Raw genomic sequence first — 22,737 nt, 5'->3', positions numbered from 1 at the left:
CAGATGCTTTCGCATACAATACTTTGTAGGCTGCTTAAGTCTCCCCAATGACATCCTGAGGAATTAAACTTGGCAGAGAATATAGGCTAAGAATCTGAGCACTGGTCATTCAGACTAACAACGTTGATGTTATGACACTTACATTGAGTTTTATTTGAAAAATACAATGAACTTCCACAAAAAACTCACAGCCTTGACTACAGAAACATTCTTACTTAGAAAAACACTGGACTAATGCCAAAAACATACTCCACTAGCTTTCAGATCAAATACCTAGTTGCTCCCCGGTTTGGTATCCTTCAGTATCCTGCAGTGTAGATACCACAACTGGACAAGGTATCCCTGAAATGGTCTCTGAAGTCCTACATAGATAGATAATGACACCCTTCCATGCTTACTCAATCTTGGAATCAAACTCTCTCTCGTATCCACTGCACTGTTCAACTGGTTGCTCCTAAGAACTCTTAGCTTGGTTTTGGAGTCACTGCATTTTTAGAATACAGCTTGCAAATTCATAGCATGATCTACAGCCTTTATTCTTTGGTTATTCTCCTCATAAGGCTTCCAGTTTATGCCTTTGGCTGCAATAGTCAAAAAGAGAAGGTGGAAGAATAGAGAGATGAGAAATCAGTGTTACAAGAAAAGCCTAAAACAGCAGCATTTGAGATTGAAGAATGATACCTAGACAAAAATCAAGAAATATGCAGTGAAGACAGTTATTGTCAGTTATTGACAGAAGATAAAGCAGACCGCAAAGAAAGGACTGGAAACAGAACAGGGAATTCTGTGTGCTCAACCAACAGTGAGGATGATTAATTATGCTAGAGATAACAGAGGCTATGATAAAATTGTGTAAGGCTCCAGTAAAAGCAGGTATGAAAAAAGGTGGATTAAGCTTACAGATATTACTCTGACCCACAAACTTTCTTACTCAATTGTATGGGAGACAAAAAGATCCGAAGCAAGGCATTGTTCCTCTAGAGTTGCTGTGGACAGGGGATGCTCCATATAAAAGTCACACAGGTTCATTTTGACAAGTGTATTGAAAAGGTGACTGCAGCATGACATTCTTGAGACTAGCACTATGGTTAGTTATGTGACATTTTATTCTCAGACATGCATGAAGGTATTCATGAATATTCAATGCTTCTGAATATGACTTCAATGTGCAAAACACATCACCTCATCTGGAGAGAATGAAGTTGTACAGAAAGGTAATAAAGAGAAAATACTTTGTTCGCTCTTTCAGCTGGCAATACAAGTGGAGTAGCTGAGTCCTTGTGTTGACATTAAAGTCAAGAGGAATTCCAGCTATGCAATAGCAGCAGGATTGGGGTGGACTGTCCTATTATCACTGATCCAGCAGACTGATATACCACACACTAGCTACTTAAAGAAATGAGTGTGCACTGTGTTTCCAAGAGAGGCAATAACACCATCATCAGTCCTGTACCACTAATGTCCCCATTTAGCGGAAAACTAAAAGGAAACTAAAAAAAAAACCCTCCAGGCCTGATTCTCTTCTCTATTCATAAGGCTTCCAGTGGCATTACCCTTCTAACTGCAGTGGAGTCACTCCTAGTTACACTGCTCTGAGTAAAATGAGGCTTCATGCCTGCTGAAACTAAACCATCTCCTCCTACAGTCATTTGCTATTATTATATTGGACTGTTTAGTTAAAGGGATGAGCTACAGGATGTGTGACTGCATTAGAAGTCACTGTTTCATACTTGGGATGTTGGTAGGGAAAGGGGGAGAAGTGACTTTTCAAACCACTGACATTTATACTGATATTTTTGGCTTTGCTGCTTCTCAGTTGTATCAACTCAAAGGAACTAAAAATCATGTCCTAAAAATGGTCTGAAACTGCTTTTTAAACCTGATTAGAAACTGCAAGAACACTAAAATTATAAGTCCCTTAAGCTAGGCAGGATGTAGCCCTTATTCTGCCAAACAGGACAGCAATGAGAACAATGATTCTCTCATTACCTTCAGGCTATTGAGATTATGGCCTTAGCTACATGGTGGGAGTTTTGGGAAAGTCCGAACGGAAACATCCAAGATCAGAAGTTACTTACACCTCTGCTCCCCAAACCAACTAGATAAGTAAACCAACAGAAAGGGTCCCTACATCCTTGCCAGCCAGAATAACTGAGCATGGTGCTGTTGTGAAAGAAAGGTGAACAGCACCATGACAGAGTGTGATGGTCATGAACCTCTGCAACTAATCACACCCCTGCCTCTCTTAAAAGTCTCCATTATAACGGAGTCTGTGGATGAATTCACTAAATGACAAGTAAACATAATCAGACAGGATCAACCCTTGTCAGCCCTTACATCAGTAGGAGTTTGGCTCAATACAGGCCTGAAGATTTGGCCTAATGACTGGGAGGGAGCATTGTAGACACTCAACCCTTCCAACAGTTTGAACCTGGACGGATCTTGCAATCTTGAACTATTTTCTACTTTCTTGCCAAAACTCTATCTCAGCTTTTGGGCGCAGAAGAGGTGTTAATTTGACTTTATACTCCTCTGCTCCCAGACCAAACACCAACCAGTCTGTTGCCCTGATCTAACTGGGCACTGGAAAAAAATTCAAGGGCAGTACAGGTCACCCATATTTGAGGAATGTATGTATTTATAATGCATTCTAGACCAACAAAAACTGCATCTAAGCAGTCATCCAAATAGAGGACAACAAAAGTCCTTTCATTTTGATAAGTTGTCTTTATTCACTGAAGGACAACAAAAGTGGTACATTTAAATAACATTAAGATCTTACTGGAAAACAATGGAACAAGGTAACCCACTGTTAAGTGGCAATAATATAAATTTTTTCATAGCTTGTTATGACTGTAATAGGATTGGTTGAAAAATTTCATTGTGACTGCCTTTGGAGGAAAACCAGGTCTTTAAATTAAAAGATGTTTCTCATTCAAAGTGTTTGTTTTTCATAAAAACCGTGATTTTAATAAGAACAAAACAAAAACAAAAACCCACAAGAAGTTGTTTCTTTGTATTGAACTTCCCAGAGAACCACAAAATCCAAGATGCTTACAAGTTTTCTGAGGTATCTCTGAGTTTTTAAAAAGGGGAGATCATTATATCCTGCATGTACAGTCAGCCTAAGAACCCCGGCCCCTGAAAAAGAAGGAACTAACGAAGTTTCAGAATTATAGGTCCCACAAGGCATTACAATGGCCAATCAAGATTCTGAGTTTTGAGCCAAAATTATTCAGCTTTTTGACGGCTTTTTTTGTTGTTTGAATTTTCATCCTGAAAATACAATATTTCAGCTGAAAATGCATATCTTTTCAAAAAAAGTTCCCTAAGAAGTCAATTTTTTCCAGAGAAGGCTGCGTTTTCAACCAGCTTGGTATATTAAGTTTTGCCCTCTCTTTTCTCCTGTGTTTTGTAATGCACCAAGAAAATTTAAGATCTGAAATTTAATTTACAGCCTTAATCTTATTTAAACATAGTTTTATTTGTGGGTGAATGCAGATACTTGGCCTGCTATTCTTAAACTGAAACAGGTATTAAAAACAGCTTAATGAAAAACAGTGGTCTGTCTCTTCAACCACTGCTTCTTCTCCAGTAACACAGAAATCTAGTGCATTATGGCAACAATGGTTAATGTTATTTCTAGGCAGTGCAGAGTGCAAGGAAAACATAGTGTCTAGCATTTATCTGGAACAGTCAGTTATGAGAGAGGACAGAGCATGATGGACAGAGTGGAGTGAAGAGGAAAGCAAGCCAGTAATAAAACAATACTTGGGGTATATACAGCATCTTGCAGATGAAAAGATCTCAAAGTGGTTTTACGTACATCAGTAACGTAATTTGACTAGGACAAGTTCCCTTGCGCCAATTATGACACTTAGTGTGGCTTTTCACAGAAAGGAGACTCTACACCAGTCCCAAAGACAAAAGCCAGTGTATTGCATTAAGGGCAGGCTAGGGGAAAGCATCCATGGATGCCAGCATTAACTTGGGACCTTAACAGTCCACAAAAGCAGAGGCTGCAGTAAAGTCTTGGACTGATGCAATAGCTGCATTGCAGACACGTGGCCAATGCACAGGTTTTGGAGTAAATTCCACTCCTCCCACAGAAGTCCCTGTAGGAGTTTAATTTCTCTTGCTTTTGTACCAGATGGAAAATGCTAACATTACTGACGAAGCTTCAAAAAGTTCCTTGCATCACATGGCAATTTTTTCAAGAATTAAAGGAAAAAGCCAAGAATTTATTGGAAAATAATTAAGCAATGCATGAACCATAACACGAGCTGTCAATCTTTTCAGGGAGTTTGCTCAGAGATACATGGTTTGGCAAATAAGAAAGTTGGAAGTCATATGTGATAAATCATCCCATTAAAAATCCCTCCAAATTTAAATCACCATGACTGCCCATAACCTGATCTACCAGGGAACATCTAGAAATGAACTCAGACTGTCAGAAATGTACATGTCAGAGAACTGAGGTAAAACTTTGACTCCAGCTACCAGGGCTGATTCATGTTACATGGCTACCAGTCCTTCCATGGTCCATATTTCCATTAACAGCAGTCAGAGTGTTTTGCGCAGAACGTGGCCAGATCAAGCAGTAGAATTCCACAGTTCACATAAGATATTAACAGGGGAATATTTTGCCATAACTGTTTTTGGCTTTTTTAAAAACGTTTCTTACTCAATTATTGGACAGTTGGTTATTTGACTTATCCTCATGGAAGAAATAGAAAATTGCTTTCCTCAGAACAGTCTAGTCTATCTTATAAAACCAGAATAATCTTGCCAGAACAGCTCACTGGATGACTTTGATTAAAATTAAGAGCGAAACTTAAAATCTTGGTTTTCTTAACATTAGCATTTTCAAGAGTTTTTATCAGCTCACAGATGAAAACATAAGCAGTTCTGAACCTTGCGAAATGTAGGAGAGAGTTTGGTAGATATCCCTGGAGTGATGGAATAACTTTCTTCACAATCTATATTCCAAACAGGGTTTCTTCTTGTTCAAGAGCATAACTACCAATTTACTGAAGTTTTGAAAATATCAGTCTTAGAGCTCTCTGACTTGCAGGTATTTCTCTCATTTTGCAATATATTTTTTTACTGGCTTGACCTCAAGAGTAGTATTGGTTTCTTAATATTTAAAAAAAAAACCCAGAACAATTGTTTAGATGCCAGTTTGCAAATTTAGATGCCTAATTCTATATGCTCACACTTGACCTGCGCCTCTTGCCCAAGAAAGTGCATCAGAATCAAGAAAAATTTTGCCTTTACCATATTGACAAAGATATGCAAAGGTTACAGTCTATGTTCATTGATTTTAGGATTGTTGGCTGGGGGGGCGGGGGGCAGGGAAGGGAAGGCATCTCTGCATGGCACATGGACATTTTCTCCCAACTATCAGGTCACTGGGATGATGATGGAAGGCCAGGCAGCTCCTACTGTCGACCCTGCTGGACTTCTAATTGCCTGCAAAATTTGGAAGACCTATCTTCTATATACCGCCCAGCAATCATGATATAGCAATAGCCAGATCCAGACTGTCTTGGCTGGAAGATTTATCTATTTCCCAGAAAGATTATGTCTTTAGATATGATCCAGTCCAATATGTTTCTGTGCATTAACATGATCTATGTGATTTTTTTTTGCATCTGTCATTAAAATATAGACTGTTAGCCTAACATCCCTCTTAGGATTTATGAAGCTTATTGATGCTTTTATGATTATGCAATCTGATGTCTGGTAAACTGTGGAAAGCTATGGGCAGGTGGGGGAGTGCATGTCTAAAAACTAAAGGAGAACTTCAAGCAAGACTGTTGTGTCATCTACTTGCTGCAGAAAGTAATGTGATATAATTAAAAATGGTCAGGAAAGATTATTATCTTTTGGCATCAAATTTTAACATATGCAGTAAAATAGAAATTATCCACATTGCATAAAACAGATCTTTTCTTTTTTTTTTCTTTTTTTTTCTGTTTTTTTTCTGGTTTTTTTTTCCACACTGGGGGCTCAATAAAACCCTGGAACATCCTGAGCATAAAGAACATCAACTGGATGTTAAACAGAACTCTATTTTTTTAATGGTTTAGGATGGGAGGATCTTCCCCTGTAGTGGGAGGAAAAAACTGGAAATGTCAGTGCTTGATCTTTATAAAGGTTTTGAACTAATATGTAAAATTAAAATGAAGATAAACGAAAATGCTTGTGAAAAGGATTATTAAAGATAGAACAGTACTATAATAAGCCTGATCCAGCAGCCTGCAAATTAAGAATGTATCATAACATACAAGCACTGTGGGGAGGTCTGGAAAGTTTTATCTTCTTGGAAGAGGCTGAAAGAACTGAAAGAAAACTGTAATTTTCCTTTACCAATTTAGGACAGGCAAGGCAAGGCAAGGCAAGGCAAGTAAAGGCAAGGCAAGGCAAGGCAAGAGGACAAAGAGTATGAAGAATAATTTACTTCGCAGGTGAAGAGGGTGAAGAGTACTGTTCTCTCTTTGTGTAATTGCTAAATCAAGACTAGGATATCATCAAAAATTGCTGCTGAAAAGTAAGACAAAGTTCTCCATTAGGCCCTAATAGTGTGAACAATCAGTAGTTTCAAAGCCACCAGTTTTTCAGCTGCCAAGGAATATCTTGAAATCAGTATTTTAAGAGAATACTACTCTGAAACTATGATGTTTCTTGACAGAAAAATAACAAAAAATGGAAGAGAAGAAAAGAGAACTACCTTCTACTCTTCAAAATATTTAAAAATAAAACAGTAGGGGATATAACAAGACACGACAGTGCCTCACACATCTCCCTCCCCAACAGTTTCTTAACAATGCTGTTTTTATAGTAAAATACAAATCACAAATTATAGTTCACTCCAAATATTTGAGTTCATTCAGGAACTCTAAAGGGAACATTTAGGGAGTTAGCAACCAGTGAGAGCCATTCCAAAGAGTCTAAGGAGGCCATAAGACTGTTGGCCTGGAAGCTTCCAGTCCTCCTCTGTATCAGTTTTTCTTACTTAACTTCTTCACAATGTTTTTTGCTTTATCTTCCATGCACAACTTGCTGAGATAACAGGCCAAACAACAAATATTCTACCAGCTGATGTCTTCCAGCACTCACAAATTTTACAAGGCTGAAAAGCCAGATTGTGGCCATCACAAAACATTCAGACTTCAGCTGTAGATGTCATGAAAAAATGCTAGTGCCTTTTCTCGTGTAGGGAATTGACCTGAGCCCACGCTATAAAGTTCACATTAATAATATATGGATTTGAACTTGTCCAAAATTTGGCAGAGACTGTGTGCCCATCTGTAATGGACTGAGCTCCCATTGACAGAATCCATGTGTGGACTTTATAGCCAATTGATATGTTTGAAGAGTTATTTAAAATCAATAGTTCTGCCTTCTACTTTCCTTTCATGGCTTGAATTGAGGTGCTTAGGGCTCAATTCAATGCCATTTCAGGTACTCTGGACTATCAAACCTACATGCCAGAACATCACAGATTTCCAGTAGACTGTCATATCACCTAGCCCATGCAGAAATTAGATACCTAGGCCGTATGAAGGCACAAGATGCCTATATTTCAGCAACTTATTCCCATGCTCTTGGTTTCTCCAGCTACAGCTAATGGCTGTATTTACAACACAAGTTTGGGAATGCAAATCCCATCTATGGGTGTGGCTGATACCTCATCAATTGTTGGAAGGAAACACTGCCTTTAGGGCTGAAATGAGGTAACAATGGGGAAGAAAACACTGGTTTTCCTATGTAATTCAGTGGTTTAAAATTAATGAGCACTCCTACTCAGGCTATTTTCCTATGCAAATCTACTTTATATATTCATTTAAACTCAATTTCCAAGTGTCCAATATAGGCGTAATGCATTCAGAGTGAGTAGGACTCTTTGGACAACACGCATATTCTGCTCTAAAGTCCCCACCTGCCCCTCCTTTAATGCTGAATACAAGCAAATTTGAGAACGGAAGACTGGCCAGGGTTCTGCAAGCCAACACACAACTTACTAGGAATCCCTGCTGAAAAATGGAGGCAACAAGCTTTTAAAACACTTTCTTCCCCGTCTTCTCTGTGTTCTTTTCTCGGTTTGTTAAGATATCCATTTTGATTTCCTTCTGTTATAACTGGTTTCATAACTCAAATCTTTACATTGCAAAATAAGCCTAATTCAAAATAGTTCTAGAAAACTTCTAATCAATTTGTAATAAATATATAACTGGGAACATGCAACTGGATCTTATTTTTTTCTTGCTAGCTCACACATCTTCAACTGCACGTAATTTATCTTCAGCCAATATTAAAAGGAACATCTGGAAAATGCAACAATTAATGAGAATAAATACAAAGTCACTGAGCTGTTACTCATTTTCCTGTCTGTAAGTTACTTATTTTCCTATGCTTAGAGAGGAATGGCTATTAGAATTGATGTGATTGGGCAGACACACAAACTCTTGCATTTATTTTCTTTGAAAGAAAATGCTACTTTTGCTTTTGCATGCAGGCTTTTTTAACTTCAGGGCTGAGCTTTGCCAGGATAGACATAGCAGGAGGTTCAGTTTGGAATGAACGTGAGCATTGGAGTACAGAACAAGGTTTGGTTTGGTCCTTTGTAAGAAGGTGACTTTCAGGGAATGATCAGTGCACAGGGATTCCACTGGAACAATTGCCTCTGAGAAACAAAACAAAGCAATCTAACAAAACAGAAGCCTCACTGACAACCAACATAGTTTCCATGTGAGAAAAACTCATATGTACAAATGCTTTAAAGCAGTCAGATGACAAGGCAATAAAAACTGCATTCAAATCTTAGAATGTCACTCTGTGACATTAATCAGTCTCACTGGCAGACTTTGCCAACAGATTCAGACTATACGGACAGATAAATGTGAGCAGCTATTTGTTATAGATACAGACACATATTTGCTAATTACATTATCACTTTAAATTCCCTATTTTAGTCTATTAGGAATGTATTCACAGTAGACGTTATACTGTTTTCATTTGCATTTGCAGCCAGTCTATACTACATTACTGTATGTGCACTTCAGTGTTCTCCCAGATGGCGTTTTGAGAATGAAACTCCTGTTGGATCGAGCCCTCTGGGGCTAATGGATAAAATCTTGTAACAGATTTTTAAAGCCTTGAAACTAATGGTCTGTAGTAAAATGGCAGCAATAAAACACTACTCCGTTGTGTCAGAAAATTAAATAAAAAGCTACGTGTTCCCTTCATGTGTGCACAGCCAAAGCCAAAAATGAAACTGAAGCTGATTCTATATTACCAGAATATCCAGGTACAGTGGCTGAAATCTGGGCATTCTTGAAGTCACTAAAGCCATAGTTTGAGGAGACAATGAATTCTGATTTAGGATTTTTCTTTCTGGATGAAAAATGTCATAATCACATGATCCACTACTTTTTGCATAGATGTGTTAAGAATTTTGACAGCCTGACCCTGCCTCAGCGGGCTTTATGCCAGAACAGAGTTTCCTTTGGGCCGACCCTATTTTATGCTGGATCACGTATGGCTTGTCCTCTAGCACCTGCTTAAGGCATATAAGCATAAAGCTGGCAGAAGGCATGAAGCTGGCACAAGCACTACATCACGTGTCTGTGCCTGATCCAGATGAAATGTGAACTACTGGGTGAACTAGTAGAGCATGTAGTCAGAGTATGAATGGTTGTCCAACCGCTGTCTGGGAGTTCTGCCACTGACTGCCAGGGGCCCTAAATTTCTACCCACTCATTTCACGTGTTTAAAATTTAACACATGAATCAAAGTCAAGTTCAGTAAAGTACAAAGTAATGCGACAATTTCTTCCTGCCTTCTATTTTGCCATTCACACTGGATTATCAACAAAACAAACACCAATTTTTCAATCACTTTACAATGCTCTTTAAATAAACTACACAACTGATCAATGAACATATAAATCATTAGTGCTAATAATGCCATACTATTCAATCTTTAAGGAAACAATACAAAAGTATTAATAAAAAGAGGATAGAACTGAACAGTAAAAACGTGAAACGGTACTGTGTCTTAGCCAATGGCTAAGCTTAGCCGTTATTTAACGCTGGCTCTTTTAACTTGAATTATACTGTCACCAGAATCTCTAAAGACCTTAAGCACATGTGGAAGTATATTCCAGATTATGGATGACTTTTTGCATCTTGCGTTTGCAAAATTAATGAAATTTTATACTGAGTACTAATTATTCTCATTTGTGTGGTGTACAGATTGTACTTAGAAATTACTCAATACTTTAAGAAATTTTTTTAACATTAACAATATCATCAGTTAAATTCGCTCTATCTATTTTTCATGGAAGTTCTCCCACAACAAACTATTAGAAAAATTTGGCTCTTAAATTCAAACTAGCAAAATGAATCCTAAGCTTCACTGGCCATTGTGAAAAGGATTAAACTACCCTTCCTTTGCCTATGCTCAAACCCAAAAAAGGGCATACATCTTCCGAAAGATGTCACACTTGGTTCCCAAGAATCCCACAGGGATATAAACTGCTGGTAAAGCAGATGTAGCAAGGAGAACCTAAGAGATCTGCAGTCCAACCTTAGCTCTCCTCAAGGAACTGCATTTTCCCTTAGGTTAGGTGATGGGAAAGTATCTGCACTGTCAGGTAGTGTTCTCCACCCACACCAAGGTTGCACCTAGCCCTGAAGCTACAGTAACTGGCAACTGCTGAGGACATAGTCCAAAATATCCAGTTTCTTCAAGGCAAAAAACCTTCTGCCCTCTGGTCTTTACAAAATACAAAAGCTCTAAAAGAATACTACCTGGATTTTCAACTGATACTGGGGTGGGATAAAGTTCATCTAAAGCATAGATACCTTCATATAGGCTAGAGATCTAAACTAGTTTCCGCACTCAGTGAGGTCCAGTTATCCAGCTAGCTGGCCAAGGGCAGGTGTTGGCTTTACGATGAGGTGGGCTGCTCTCTAGGCTCCACTGACCACACTGACTGCATCTCCACAAACTACAGCAGGAGTTTGGACACTGAGTTCACATACAGACAGCAGCATGTAGGCTGCTACATTCTGATGTCTTAATCGGAACCCATACAGTCCCATGTTCAGTGTTTTCAGTGCACTTTTGCGTATTTTTGATAGCTGTTGCTATAATTCTTATTTTTGTCAATCTGATGTGGCAAACCCACGATATTTTCTGTGAAATGGAGGAAGAAATGAGGAGCGCGGGGGTAAAAAGAAATGTAGAAGAAACAAAAAATTGGCAAAATGCCTGCAAAGGCACCAAGGCATGTGTATAAAACATAATCTCAGCAAACACTATGCTTTTTCAACAACCAGATGCATACTTTTTTTCTAATTCTGGAAAGAAAGTGTCTTTTAAAAATTTTGAAAATCATCTTCAACATACAAAAAGAGCTAAAATGGAGATGTTTCTACCTAAATCTACCTCTCTAAACAGAGCTATACTTACATGACCCGATGTTGATGGGGTTTTTGCCAGCAGTAACATTTTGTCGTCAAAAGCTAATAGGTTAAATACCACTCTACAAATACCTTTAGTGAGCAGCAAAGGCCTATTTATCTGAACCAACAAAAAGAATATGCACTAGAAGTCATTACAGAGCACGGATATATAATCCAGTAATTTCATGCCCTGCATCTGTAAGTCTCCCAAATGCCATTACTCTGTGCTAAATTAATTTAGGCTGATTTAATCAAATGAAAGCACTGGATAACTAATATAAACTAGAATTTCCTGAGCCATTATTTTCTATCTTCCAAAATCTAGAAGCTTATGCTGATTTTACTGGCTAATTGTAACTGGCAGGTCATTTGCAGAGTAGCAAAAGCAAACCACTTCAGGATGAGTACAATAAATTTAATGTATTCATTTGTGATCCTTAACTCACAAAAACATTCTCCTAAGGAGATTGATTTTTCAGGTCAAGACAAGTTTCTTTATGACCATGACTTGTTGACCATTACATATTAGGACATATATCCAGGCAAAAACTAGAAAAAATAAAAGCAATACAGACTAAAATAGTCAGCTTTTAAGTACGATATTTGAAGTTTGCTTGAAATTTTTAGCATTATTATTTTTCTTTACTTATTTTCTACAGGCAGGGCTAGGTCATAGTGTTATTTGCACCTGAAGAATTTCTTTGAAAGCACTTGGGTTACTATAGAACAACAAAGGAAAATTTAGCCCATTATCAATAAATTGGGTTTCATCTTTTGTTTTATAAACACAGTTCATATGCAGACATAAATTCTCCTCATTTTACTCAGACAAATACATTTCAATAAGTTTTCTGGTGTTTCTATAACCAAGTCTGAATCAGAGTTTGCTAAGCAAACTGAGAAAAGACGACATCTGTATTTATCCCTTTTATTGAAGCCTAGGTGTCCAAAGGTGGTTAGTTTACAATCCAGTGGATTCAGTCACGAGGTCCTTCCTATTCTGCACATGTAACAGCCCAGAGTTCATTCTCTGTGGATGTTGCCAAAAGCCTTGGCACCACTCTGAGAGGTAATAAGGGGAAAATCTAACCTAGTTTTCTCTGTTTAGAAAGAGACCTGTTTAGAGAAGACCTGTTTACTGAATATCAGTGAGGCTCAGCCATCAAAACAATCTATAAGGTCACTTACACAGATTATATTTTTGCTGTCTGGAAGAGAGATATTGCCTAGCACAACTGGTGAAGACACTTTTTAGCACCTAGATTCATCTGGATTGATTATGTCATATTACATATACAAGAGAAGTCACAGCAGGGAGAGCAGCGGTCCCTTCTGGCGCATCAGGTACGCCTACAAATTAAAGAAAAGCTGGCTACATAGTGTCTGCTGACTTCCTTCTGCTAGTCCAGGTATGGCACCACAGACTGTAGCATGTGCTAGCCCTCCAGAGATCCCCTGTACATAGCACAGTTGTGAGCAAGTCCTGTTGTTAGCAAATCCAACACAATCATGCTTTTGATGCTAACGTACCATGGGCTAGCAATCATAAGACAGGTATACTACGCTTCTGGTTTCTCTTCCTTTGTAAATATGTCTTTAGACGGACAGGAGGTTACAAGTTCACAGTAATAAACCCACCTTTTCTTTGGTGTTTTTCTAATTTTTGTGTGTGTGTGTTGAAGCTTTGGCTTCCAGCAGCTGCACTGCAAACTCAAGAATTCTTGCTTTAGATCTAGTCTCTAGCACTGTAAAAATTAAATAAACACTCCTAAAAGTGTTATATTTCTATACACGTATTTTACATGACAGAAATCCCAAAGGAATTCTGTTCTTGCTAACACTGACTAAACCAATGACAGAATAAATCTCCAGCATGGAAAGTGTTTGCTTCAAACTCTTGTCTACACTCTGCTTAAGGTCCTCCTTTCCTTAAGTGTCTACTGGAGCATCAAGGAGAGGAAATAGTATTAATAATTATTGCTTTCATGTTAAAAATAGCCTATATAAAGGAATCTGTAAACCTCTTAGTAAGGATACTTCTTTCTTTCTTATGGTGATTGCTTGTCTTTTTAAATCGTTTTGGGCCTCAATTCAGTAAAATACTTAAGCACAGTACTTAATGTAAAGCACAACCTCAACTTCCACTGGATCTGAAGTGTGCTTTTGGGTGATTTACTGAGTCATAGCCTGTATCATTAATGTTTCCTTTCAAATTAAACATTTTTCCAGAGAAAAAGAAACCAGGAAACTCAAGAAGATTCCACCAAAAGGAAGGAACAGTGAGGAAGGCATCAAAATTTATAGTCTTGATACTATAAGTTCAATAGTATAGTGCAAAGCACTGAATGTATCTGAATATTTTAGAGGCTTCAGTCTTAGGACATTTGCCTGACATTCCTAGTCCAGGTTTACAAAGCTCAATTCTGACGAGTGGTGAAAAAAACTAAAGCCAAAATTCAAGGATTATAAAAAAAGGCAACATAATTAATTCACGCTAAACTGGCGATGAGACTGTAAATAGCAGATGAGTGATGTAGCAAAAAGCAGGTAACACTGTCTTTCCAATTTCCTGTAAACTGACAGCTGGTTTGTGATAGAAGTTTGCTTCTTTTCAGGTTTGCCTCCTAAGATTTACCACCAAACACATGTAACCCACACTGTCATTTTCCAAGCACCTTCTTGCTACACATGACCCCAACAAAAGAAAGTACAAGTAGATAACAAAGAGGCAGAGAATTAAAAAGGATGCAAAAAATAAATGTCAGATCCACTCACAGATGCAAACAGATGTCAGCCAGAGACTTTAGTGGAGTAATGTCAATTTACACCTAGTAAAGCCTGGCCAAAAATATTTCCATATAAAAGGAATGTATGACGCATGAACCTACAAAATCATCACAATGCAAATCATTAAGTCGCTATCGTATGATGAGAGAGGAAGCATAATGTTATTAAAATGGTTTTCACTTAAATGGCTTCAGTTTTAACAAGGCTTAATGCGTGCCTTCACAGGAGCTTTGCAAAGTAAGGACAACACAAGTTCTTACCTGAGCTTTTATTGGTTTTGTTTTGTCTACTCTTTACTTGCTCAGTCCATAACGTAGGATAACGAGAAGCTATATCTAGAAAAAAAAACCAACAGAACAAAGTTTGTAAATGTACAATTTTTTTAAAAGTTACTAGCAGCTGAATAGTAAGTGGCTAGTTGCAAAGATTCATGGATCTAAAAAAAAAAAGGACACACTGGTTTCTATTAGGACAGTTAAAATCTTTATTCATGCAAAGACATGAATAGTTCCTTCATTAACCCATTCATACAAAAGGTTGAAATAAATACTTGTAGGCTAAAATTATGTTTAATTGGAATAAAAATCTCCCAGCGTGGACCCAAAATATGTAATAACTTTAGACCAGATTCTGTAAGATTTGCAGTGAGTGGTAAGGCAGGCACAATATAGGACTATCATTGCGTGTAGGCCTTGAGCTTTCCATTTACAGAGCTCTGAATTTCCCCCGAGGCAAATGAGCCTGATAAAACATCAACCTTAACATTACTAGGCAATATGCTGAGGACAGAATTTACCCTTTAACTTCCTCATTTGGCCATACAGTTTTAATCTGCACTCTGGCTCAAGTTTAAAACCTGTCTCTGCCCCGAGCAGTGACAATTAAAATTGCTAATGTTAGCCTCCATAGCTACAGAGTCACCTCAAAACTATCCCACGAAATTGGTTGCTTGTAAGTAAAAACTCTACTGTGTTTGCTGTCTTTATCTGGAAAAACGTACAGATGTTTTTCGTTTCTTGCGATTTCTTGCAACTGCTCCAGTTTCTTGCAACTGCCCTAACTCTAAGGTAGCATTTGATGTTGTGGTATACAGTCCATACTATATAGTTCAATACCGCACTGTTGAATTCCTATTGATGCTCACCTTCTTCATCACCTTGAGGCTGAGTCTCCAGCGCGGGAGCTGAGGCATCATCTGAATTCAGAATGGAAAAGATTTGCAAGGAGACTACAATTATGAGAGTAAGCTAAATAAGTGTACATACGTGACTGATACTAATGATTTGCACATAGCCCCGGCCGGTAAACAAACAATAATTTAAACATTATTTATAGGTACCACACAGCATAGGTATATTACATCTGCAGACTACAGATTACAAATGGATGGCTTTTGAGGTTACGGCTGATGAAATGATTGCAGGGTCTTTGATAGGCATGAAGTGATCAGGTCGCTCCCTGGACAGTAATTCTTCATTTTTACTGCTGCACATTGATACCTATAGATTATAACTGATCAAATTGGCATTTCTAAAGAAGTAATTAGATAAATGTATAGAAGGGGTAAGACCTGTGAAAGCAAAAGCACTTTGGGGCAAATGAATGGCTGCAGACATGTTGACACCCTAAAATGAAAGGAAAGTTTCTTTTGGCACAGCAGGATCTATTTAACAGTCAAACTGATTTTATAAGCAAGATTCACAGATTAAAGAACCAGAACATTGTCTGTATAATTCTTATTCTCCGGTCAGCCATCTCCATCCATCCACTACCAACCATTACTGCAAGAAAAGAGGGAGGAAAATTTACAGAAATTATAAGAGGATGTGGATAATTTTAGGTTCAGTAAAACACAGTGGAAGTAGTGCTGGAAAAGAAAAATTCAATATGAAAAATTATTTAAGTTAGCATTCTGTGAAAAAGAGTGGTACCCAAAGGCCTATCTTTACCTTACTACCTTTTAGGTATTTAAAATTATTTCAGATATTGGGTAAATATGACTTAGTAGGTCTTGCTAGTACATATTTTCCAGTCATTGCTGTTTCCTGTACCACGGAGCTAACCCCAAGACCAAGACGTCCTGCAGTAAACAGCATCTTCCATGCAAGGGTTTTATTAGCATTTATTGCAGTTTCACAACTGGATCTCAGACCAGTTTCCAGATTGTTTTCCTGGCATTTTCATAGAAGCTAGAACCAAAGGTAACTGAGAAGCTTCCTCTTGCATGTAGCTCTACCAGGGTAACAGTGAGCAGCAGCTTTAAGGCTAACACGTTGCTTGTTTCCATTTCTTCTTGCTACTGCAATTCAGAACAGCCGCCTCCTGTTCTCTTTGTTGTCACCATCACAGTTTTTTTTTGTAAATCTGTATTGTCCTCATGCAAATCATACAGAGGATTTGGAGGCACTCTGACCTTCCCCTCTGGAGGCCACAGCCTAGTCCACAGCAAATACAGATACCAAGTAAATACTGATAGCAGGTAAAACCAAATTGGCAGCAATGGAATACCAACCTCCATGCATATCACAAAATCAAAGCAGCAGCAATAGAAACTTATTTTCACTGCAAAATGTTTTAGCCAAAGCATAAGGAGACTTCTTTTAAGAATACTCATTCTTCATGTTCCCACAATGACAGGATTCTTTGCTCCAATGCTGTAACAAACTGTCACTTCTCATTAGTTTTGCTGGCATTTTTTGTGGTGTCCTCTGCGTGGTGGAATAAGACCATTGATTAATTTCAGAGAGGCCATCAAGTATCCTAGTGTACTGAGAATCAAGACATACATTTAGATCATCAATCAGTATGTGATTCAGAAAACCCAGAATTTCAGATGGTAGCTTACGGTAGGTAAATATTACCAAGAGCCCAGCTAGAAACTTGGTTTTGGGTTTAAATGACATTTTTCTAATCATCTTTCAGTACACAATTTCAGTTTGTGACACATTTGGTCTTATGTTATTACCCGAAATTCAGGTATAATGCTGCAACTTTAGTGATTATCAGCCCAATCAAAATTGAACTTCATTCAACCCGCATTTAAAACAGTTTATCAATTTTTATTTTTTTTTTTAAAACTAAACAGATGTTTAATGGTTGAGTCATAAAACTGGCCTCAGGTCCCCCCCACCCAAAAGAAAGAAAGAGGTTTGCTTTTGGTCATCAATGAACCAAACATTTGGTACAGGATATCTGTATAATCTAAAAGGTATTAACTTCACTCCAGAACTGGAGGAGCTACAGCAGCTCCTGAACTACCCTTAATCTGCAGGAAGACACCCGCATTAATTTTCTGTTTGCACGCTGTCAGGTGTATCATCTTTTCATAAAAACCTTTTGTGTTAAGAATGAAGAGGCATGTGGCATTTCATTGTTCAAAACAACATTCAATAGAGAGTCACAACCACAGAGCAGTTCATCTTCATGTTAATTAGATATCTTACAGGTTAACTTCATAAGTCTTCCTGGCTGGCACATGCATACCAGTGGATATGTGCATACATTTAAACAGAAACCATTCTGTTTTCTGTCAGAGTTCAGTCACCAAGAACATAGTCCTGCAGTCAGCTAAGAATCAGAAAAAAAGGGATGTGATCCCATCTCAGACACCTGTGCTTTTCAGATAGTCTGAATATTTTCCTTGGATAGAGGGAGGAACTGGGGGACCAGGGAAGATATATTAGGAATTATCTTTTAAGCTTATTCCTGTTCGTTTTAATGTGTAAATTTGCAAACAGAGCTCCTGACCTCCAGCTGGAAATTTTCTTTCAGTATTGGAATAGCCAGAGAAAGTGAGCTGCACAACTGCAACAGATATGGCCCGCCAGGTCATCTTCTCCTGTGAGTCTGTGTGGGACATCTTGAAAAAAGAGACTGTCTCAGGCTAAGTCTATGCTGTCTCTTAAGTAGAGTCCTCAAGACCACACTTGAAGGTCTTGGAACATGTCCTCTGCAGCAGTGAGAATGTGGTGAACCTGCCTAAGCTTGCTGGGTTACAGCATGGGCAGGTACCCCCATCCAGGCACCCCTGGTTATTCCACAGGAACATGCAGAGGAAAAATGAGCAGGGAATTTTATGGTTATTTGGAAAACTAACACTGTGCCCTTTCAAGCTGAGCTACAAAATATTTTTACTACACTGAATGTGAAGCCGAAGCACAGCTCTTTAACTCAGACAGCTGATCCTATTCACTACTCTCTGATGGTCTCTAAACAGGTTGCGATGTCTCTGACAACGTTACTTTATTTAAGGCATACAGCAGTGACTGGCTGGAAGAAGGGTGGGGAGAGGAAATCAGCAGCATCTGAGAGGAGCCAGGGACCACATGGGAACGAGGTCAGCGGCCCTTCATGCTGCAGGCTCGTGCAGGAGAATAAAAACAGGGCGTGAGTAAAATGCAACCGTGTCGCTTTAGACATGAATATATGCGATATGAAGGGAGACTTGATCAATTGTGTTCATTTAAGCTCCTTGTTCTATGACTGTTCATTCAGGGTTCAGCAGCTCAGCCGCCACAGTCGCAAACAAAAATAAAGGATTCCAGACAAGTTTTATATATGGGATAGTTCATTCAGTTCAAAGCTGAAAATGAAAGTGCTGGCCTAAAGCAAATGGGTAACTTCCAACTTAGTGGAACCCACAATTTGTCTGGAAATACATGAAGGAACAATTTTCCAGTACTTTGTAATTATTAACCTTTAAAGAAGTACTGATTTTCTTAACCTAACAGCACAATAGTTTATTTAAATGTTGGGTATACTACAATGCTGCAAAAGTTCCTGTAAAAAAAAAATTTCAATTATATTTACCGTGGACCAAACAGATAGTCATTAACATTAGCATGAATATGAGTAACTTCTTTAAAATTAATTTAAGCCACTGTAACTGACAGCAACATTTAGTATGTTATTTTCAGCTGAATTTAAAATTCTTTTAAGTGTTTGGAGAGTGTAAGCTTTAATTTTGTTTAAAGGATAGACACCTCCCTCATTTAAATCTACCAGCTATGTTGGAGTCTCATCAGATTTTGTCCTGCCAACAAGATATACACCATGATCTCTCTCTAACAACAACAATCGTCTGGCCATGAATGTAAGCCATCTGATGAATTAATCACAATATAGAGCAAAGTGCTAGGTCCAAGATGACTCAAGCACTGATGGCTATGGAAATAAAGTGAGGACTCCAGTTCCCAAGATTTTGGGACTGCAGAATGCTGTCTTTATCAAACAGACAGAATAATCTGTCCTCCAGGGCAAGCAAACAGTATGGGAAAATATTTCAGGGTATAGCTATGGGAAGAAAAGTTATTTTCCAAACAGCACAGAATAGCAAAGTCTGTAGGGCTGAGACTAGAAAAATATAATGTCTATGCATATATAGACAAATACATGCATACATACCAATACGTTTATACTCGTAAGTTTACTAAATATCTACAATGCAGACATAAAAGGAATAGCATGTATGCATGTATAAATATTATATATGCATATATGATACATGATGAATATATATTGATAATTTAAACCTATGGAAAATCACAGTGGTGTATCCCACAGCTATTTTAGTTTCCATTTAAAGGCCAACTGAGATATTTACCTGTTTTTCCTGCACCTTCTCGTCGTGGCAGCTTCTCACTCACTGAACCTGCAATTGGGAAAAGGAATTAGCCAGAAAAATATTATTTTCACTTTTAATATGTTTTCTAGGAAACACAGTTCAGCTTTAATGATTCATTTTTGTTTATTACAGCAATAAATATCAGCAAATTCTTCCCTTGCAAACCAAAGATTTTAGCTTTGCCTGACTTCTGCATTTGTGTACCATCAATTTACTGTCAGACGCTACTTCTTGGCCACCGCAGGACCTGCGAAAAAGATAACATTAAAGACTACATGGACACAAGTGCAAGAACATGCTCACGCGCTGCAGAGGCCCCACTGACCCAGCGAGGACAGGTCCTGCAGTGAGACGCATCGCCCCGGCACCGCTTCCTCGCCGTTCCTTGTGCAGGGCAGCACCCTTCCTACGCACAGAGTCTTGCCCACGCACCTCAGCTGCTCTGTGGGGCTTCTTCAGCCTCCAGCCCCGTGCCGGCTCAGATTAAAAACTGCCCCTTTCTGCTTTAAATTCCTCACACAAGGCCCTCCAGAAACGCTATGCTGGTGTGGAAAAGTGCGCGTGCCGGGGGAGGCAGGGACAGTGCCTTGTTCTGAGTGTCAGCCTGAGCTGGTTGCAGGAGATGTCCTCAGAGCTGTGGCCCTTAGGAAAGGAGACGGCAGTGGTGGGAAAGGAGTTAAGAAGTTTGCAGGAGATGGGTTTTAACAGCTTATTCTACCAGCCTGGACTCCAACCCAACCCACCATCCAGTCTGGATTTCAAGTCATCAAGAAATGGAGAATCTATTGGTTTTCTTAGTAGTTTTTACAGGAGGCAGTTGTCCTTAGGGTTTAAAATAGAAATACTTCCTTATTTCTTGCTTATGTCTCATTATTACAACCATTTGTCTGATTCTAACCCCTAGCCACTTCTTACAGACATATCTATCTCTGCTGTGTTAAAAAACACCTTTAAAAGTGGTATTTTTCTCTCTGAAGAGCCACATGGAGTGATCAAAAATTAAAAAACATGTCTATCAATTCTTACCACATCATCTCTTCTTACATACACTTGTTTTAATGAAAAAATCCCCCATATCTAACAGGTGCTCAGAGACGTGTGAAATAATTTGGTTGCCTTAATTTTCTTAATTTATTTCCCTCTGGAATAACTAAATTCAGTGGGATTAAAACAAAGAAACAAAAAAAACCCCAAACCTTGCAGCACAATAAATCTGTTCTAAAAATACAATTTAAGTAAGAGAACCCTCTTATCACAGGCCTTGTTTACCATGCTGAACTGATGATTACTTCAGCATGAAGTTTAGACACGTGAGTCTGCCAGAGGGAAGACAACTAACATCACAAATCTGGCATGCTGATTTTAAAGCCTCCGTAACAGAATACATGACAATGCAGCCAAGCTCGTATTACCTTCTGAAGGATTCAGCTATTTTAATACGGTTTTTATACGTCCATATCAAAAATATTCTAGTTTAGACTTGTTTTCTTTTTTGGTGGTAGTGTATTTTTATTGTATCATGTTTGAATCATCAGAAATTCAATATACTTAGTGATGCATCAGTATTAATTCAGACAGGAAAAATAAAGCCATTATCATTGTAGGAATTATATCTAAGGGTGTTTGGGATAGCTTGCTATAAATAGGCTGCAATACTAATCCGTGTTGTTCACTCTGAAGAGGAGGCAGATTCTTGCATTTATGCTAGCTGAAGCCAGAAAATCTGAGCTTTTTGGTGCTTGGCTTGAATTTGATAAGAGGCTCGCTTGAACTCAAATAAGATGTTCCAGTTTTAGGAAGTACTGCATACAAAATTACAGGTTTTTCTAATTGCACTGAATACCAGTGATCCACTCTTTCCTCAAATTTCATCCAGTTACAATTAACTCTGTAGTTTCTCAATTTAATTTTGATGCACAGGAGCGTAATTATAATTCTCTTGCAAATACAGAGTTTTTAGGTCTGACTCTCATCCACGCTAAAGCGCTTTACTCAATTTGTGAGTAGAAAAGAGGTCTCAGCCTAGGGAACGTGTGTGATGAAATGCCACTGATAGCCCCTTTGCACTAAAAAGAGTGTTAAGTTAAGCCTCAGTTTGACACCAGCGTTGTCTCTTTATGTACATTCAGAACCACAATCATAAATTGAACTTAAAATTCAGTTTATACCTAAGTAATTTAACACATTGGTGAAATTTATATAACATTCCATATCTTAAACCAAAAGCAGAAAAATCTTTCCAGTTTTCATTAACACCAAGATGCCTTCAGATTACTCCATCTGTATATGAAATGGTGAGAAACAATGACTATATGATATTCATGTGTAGTCAGGGAGAATTGAATTCTTTTTTCTATGCTTTTTTTTACCCTAAATTTTGATGGAAAATTGATGGATGGAGGAAGAGAGTGGCATTTACAAAGGCTAACTTTATTATAGTGAATCTAATTTCACTATGAAATTAGATGAATGCCGGGAAAATTAGGTTCACTGGGCCAACATTAATTTTTTTAATACTCTTAGGAAGCTAACAAAAATATTCACAGAATTTCCTACAAAGGGAAATTAGTGCTCTTCACATAGTTTAACCTGAAATTTTCAATTTATGCAGCAGAAACTTTTCTTGTTGCCTCATGTTGGAGGTGAGGAGGGTTACTGAGCTTGTATCAGTTTTTTCTACCATTTTCTGAATATATTTGAGGTAGAAGTACTTCTAGCTTAAATGGTGATAGGAAGTTGCATTTGCAAGTTTCTAGGAAATTGTGTCTTCAATACTCATGACAAATGCTCACATTTTCAGCTAGGCATGAAACAGAAATAGCAACTTATAACTTATCTAAAAGTTAGGCAATA

General features: G+C 38.1%; 1 protein-coding gene across 1 annotated transcript in view; it reads right to left on the bottom strand.

Moving 5' to 3' along the window:
• Nucleotides 1-22,737, bottom strand: part of SMOC2 (SPARC related modular calcium binding 2) — a 150,511-nt gene that overhangs the window by 59,732 nt on the left and 68,042 nt on the right. Inside the window, exons 5-7 of the mRNA XM_075147915.1 lie at nt 19,864-19,911; nt 15,406-15,456; nt 14,522-14,596 (exon numbers count right to left, since the gene is read on the bottom strand). Coding sequence (XP_075004016.1) covers nt 14,522-14,596; nt 15,406-15,456; nt 19,864-19,911 — 174 coding nt within the window. The remainder of the gene's footprint in view (nt 1-14,521; nt 14,597-15,405; nt 15,457-19,863; nt 19,912-22,737) is intronic.

This window comes from Calonectris borealis, chromosome 3, assembly GCF_964195595.1.
Source record: "Calonectris borealis chromosome 3, bCalBor7.hap1.2, whole genome shotgun sequence".
Lineage (NCBI taxonomy): Eukaryota > Metazoa > Chordata > Aves > Procellariiformes > Procellariidae > Calonectris > Calonectris borealis.
The sequence above is the reverse complement of the archived record's forward strand: the minus strand, read 5'-3'. Positions and strand labels throughout refer to the sequence as shown.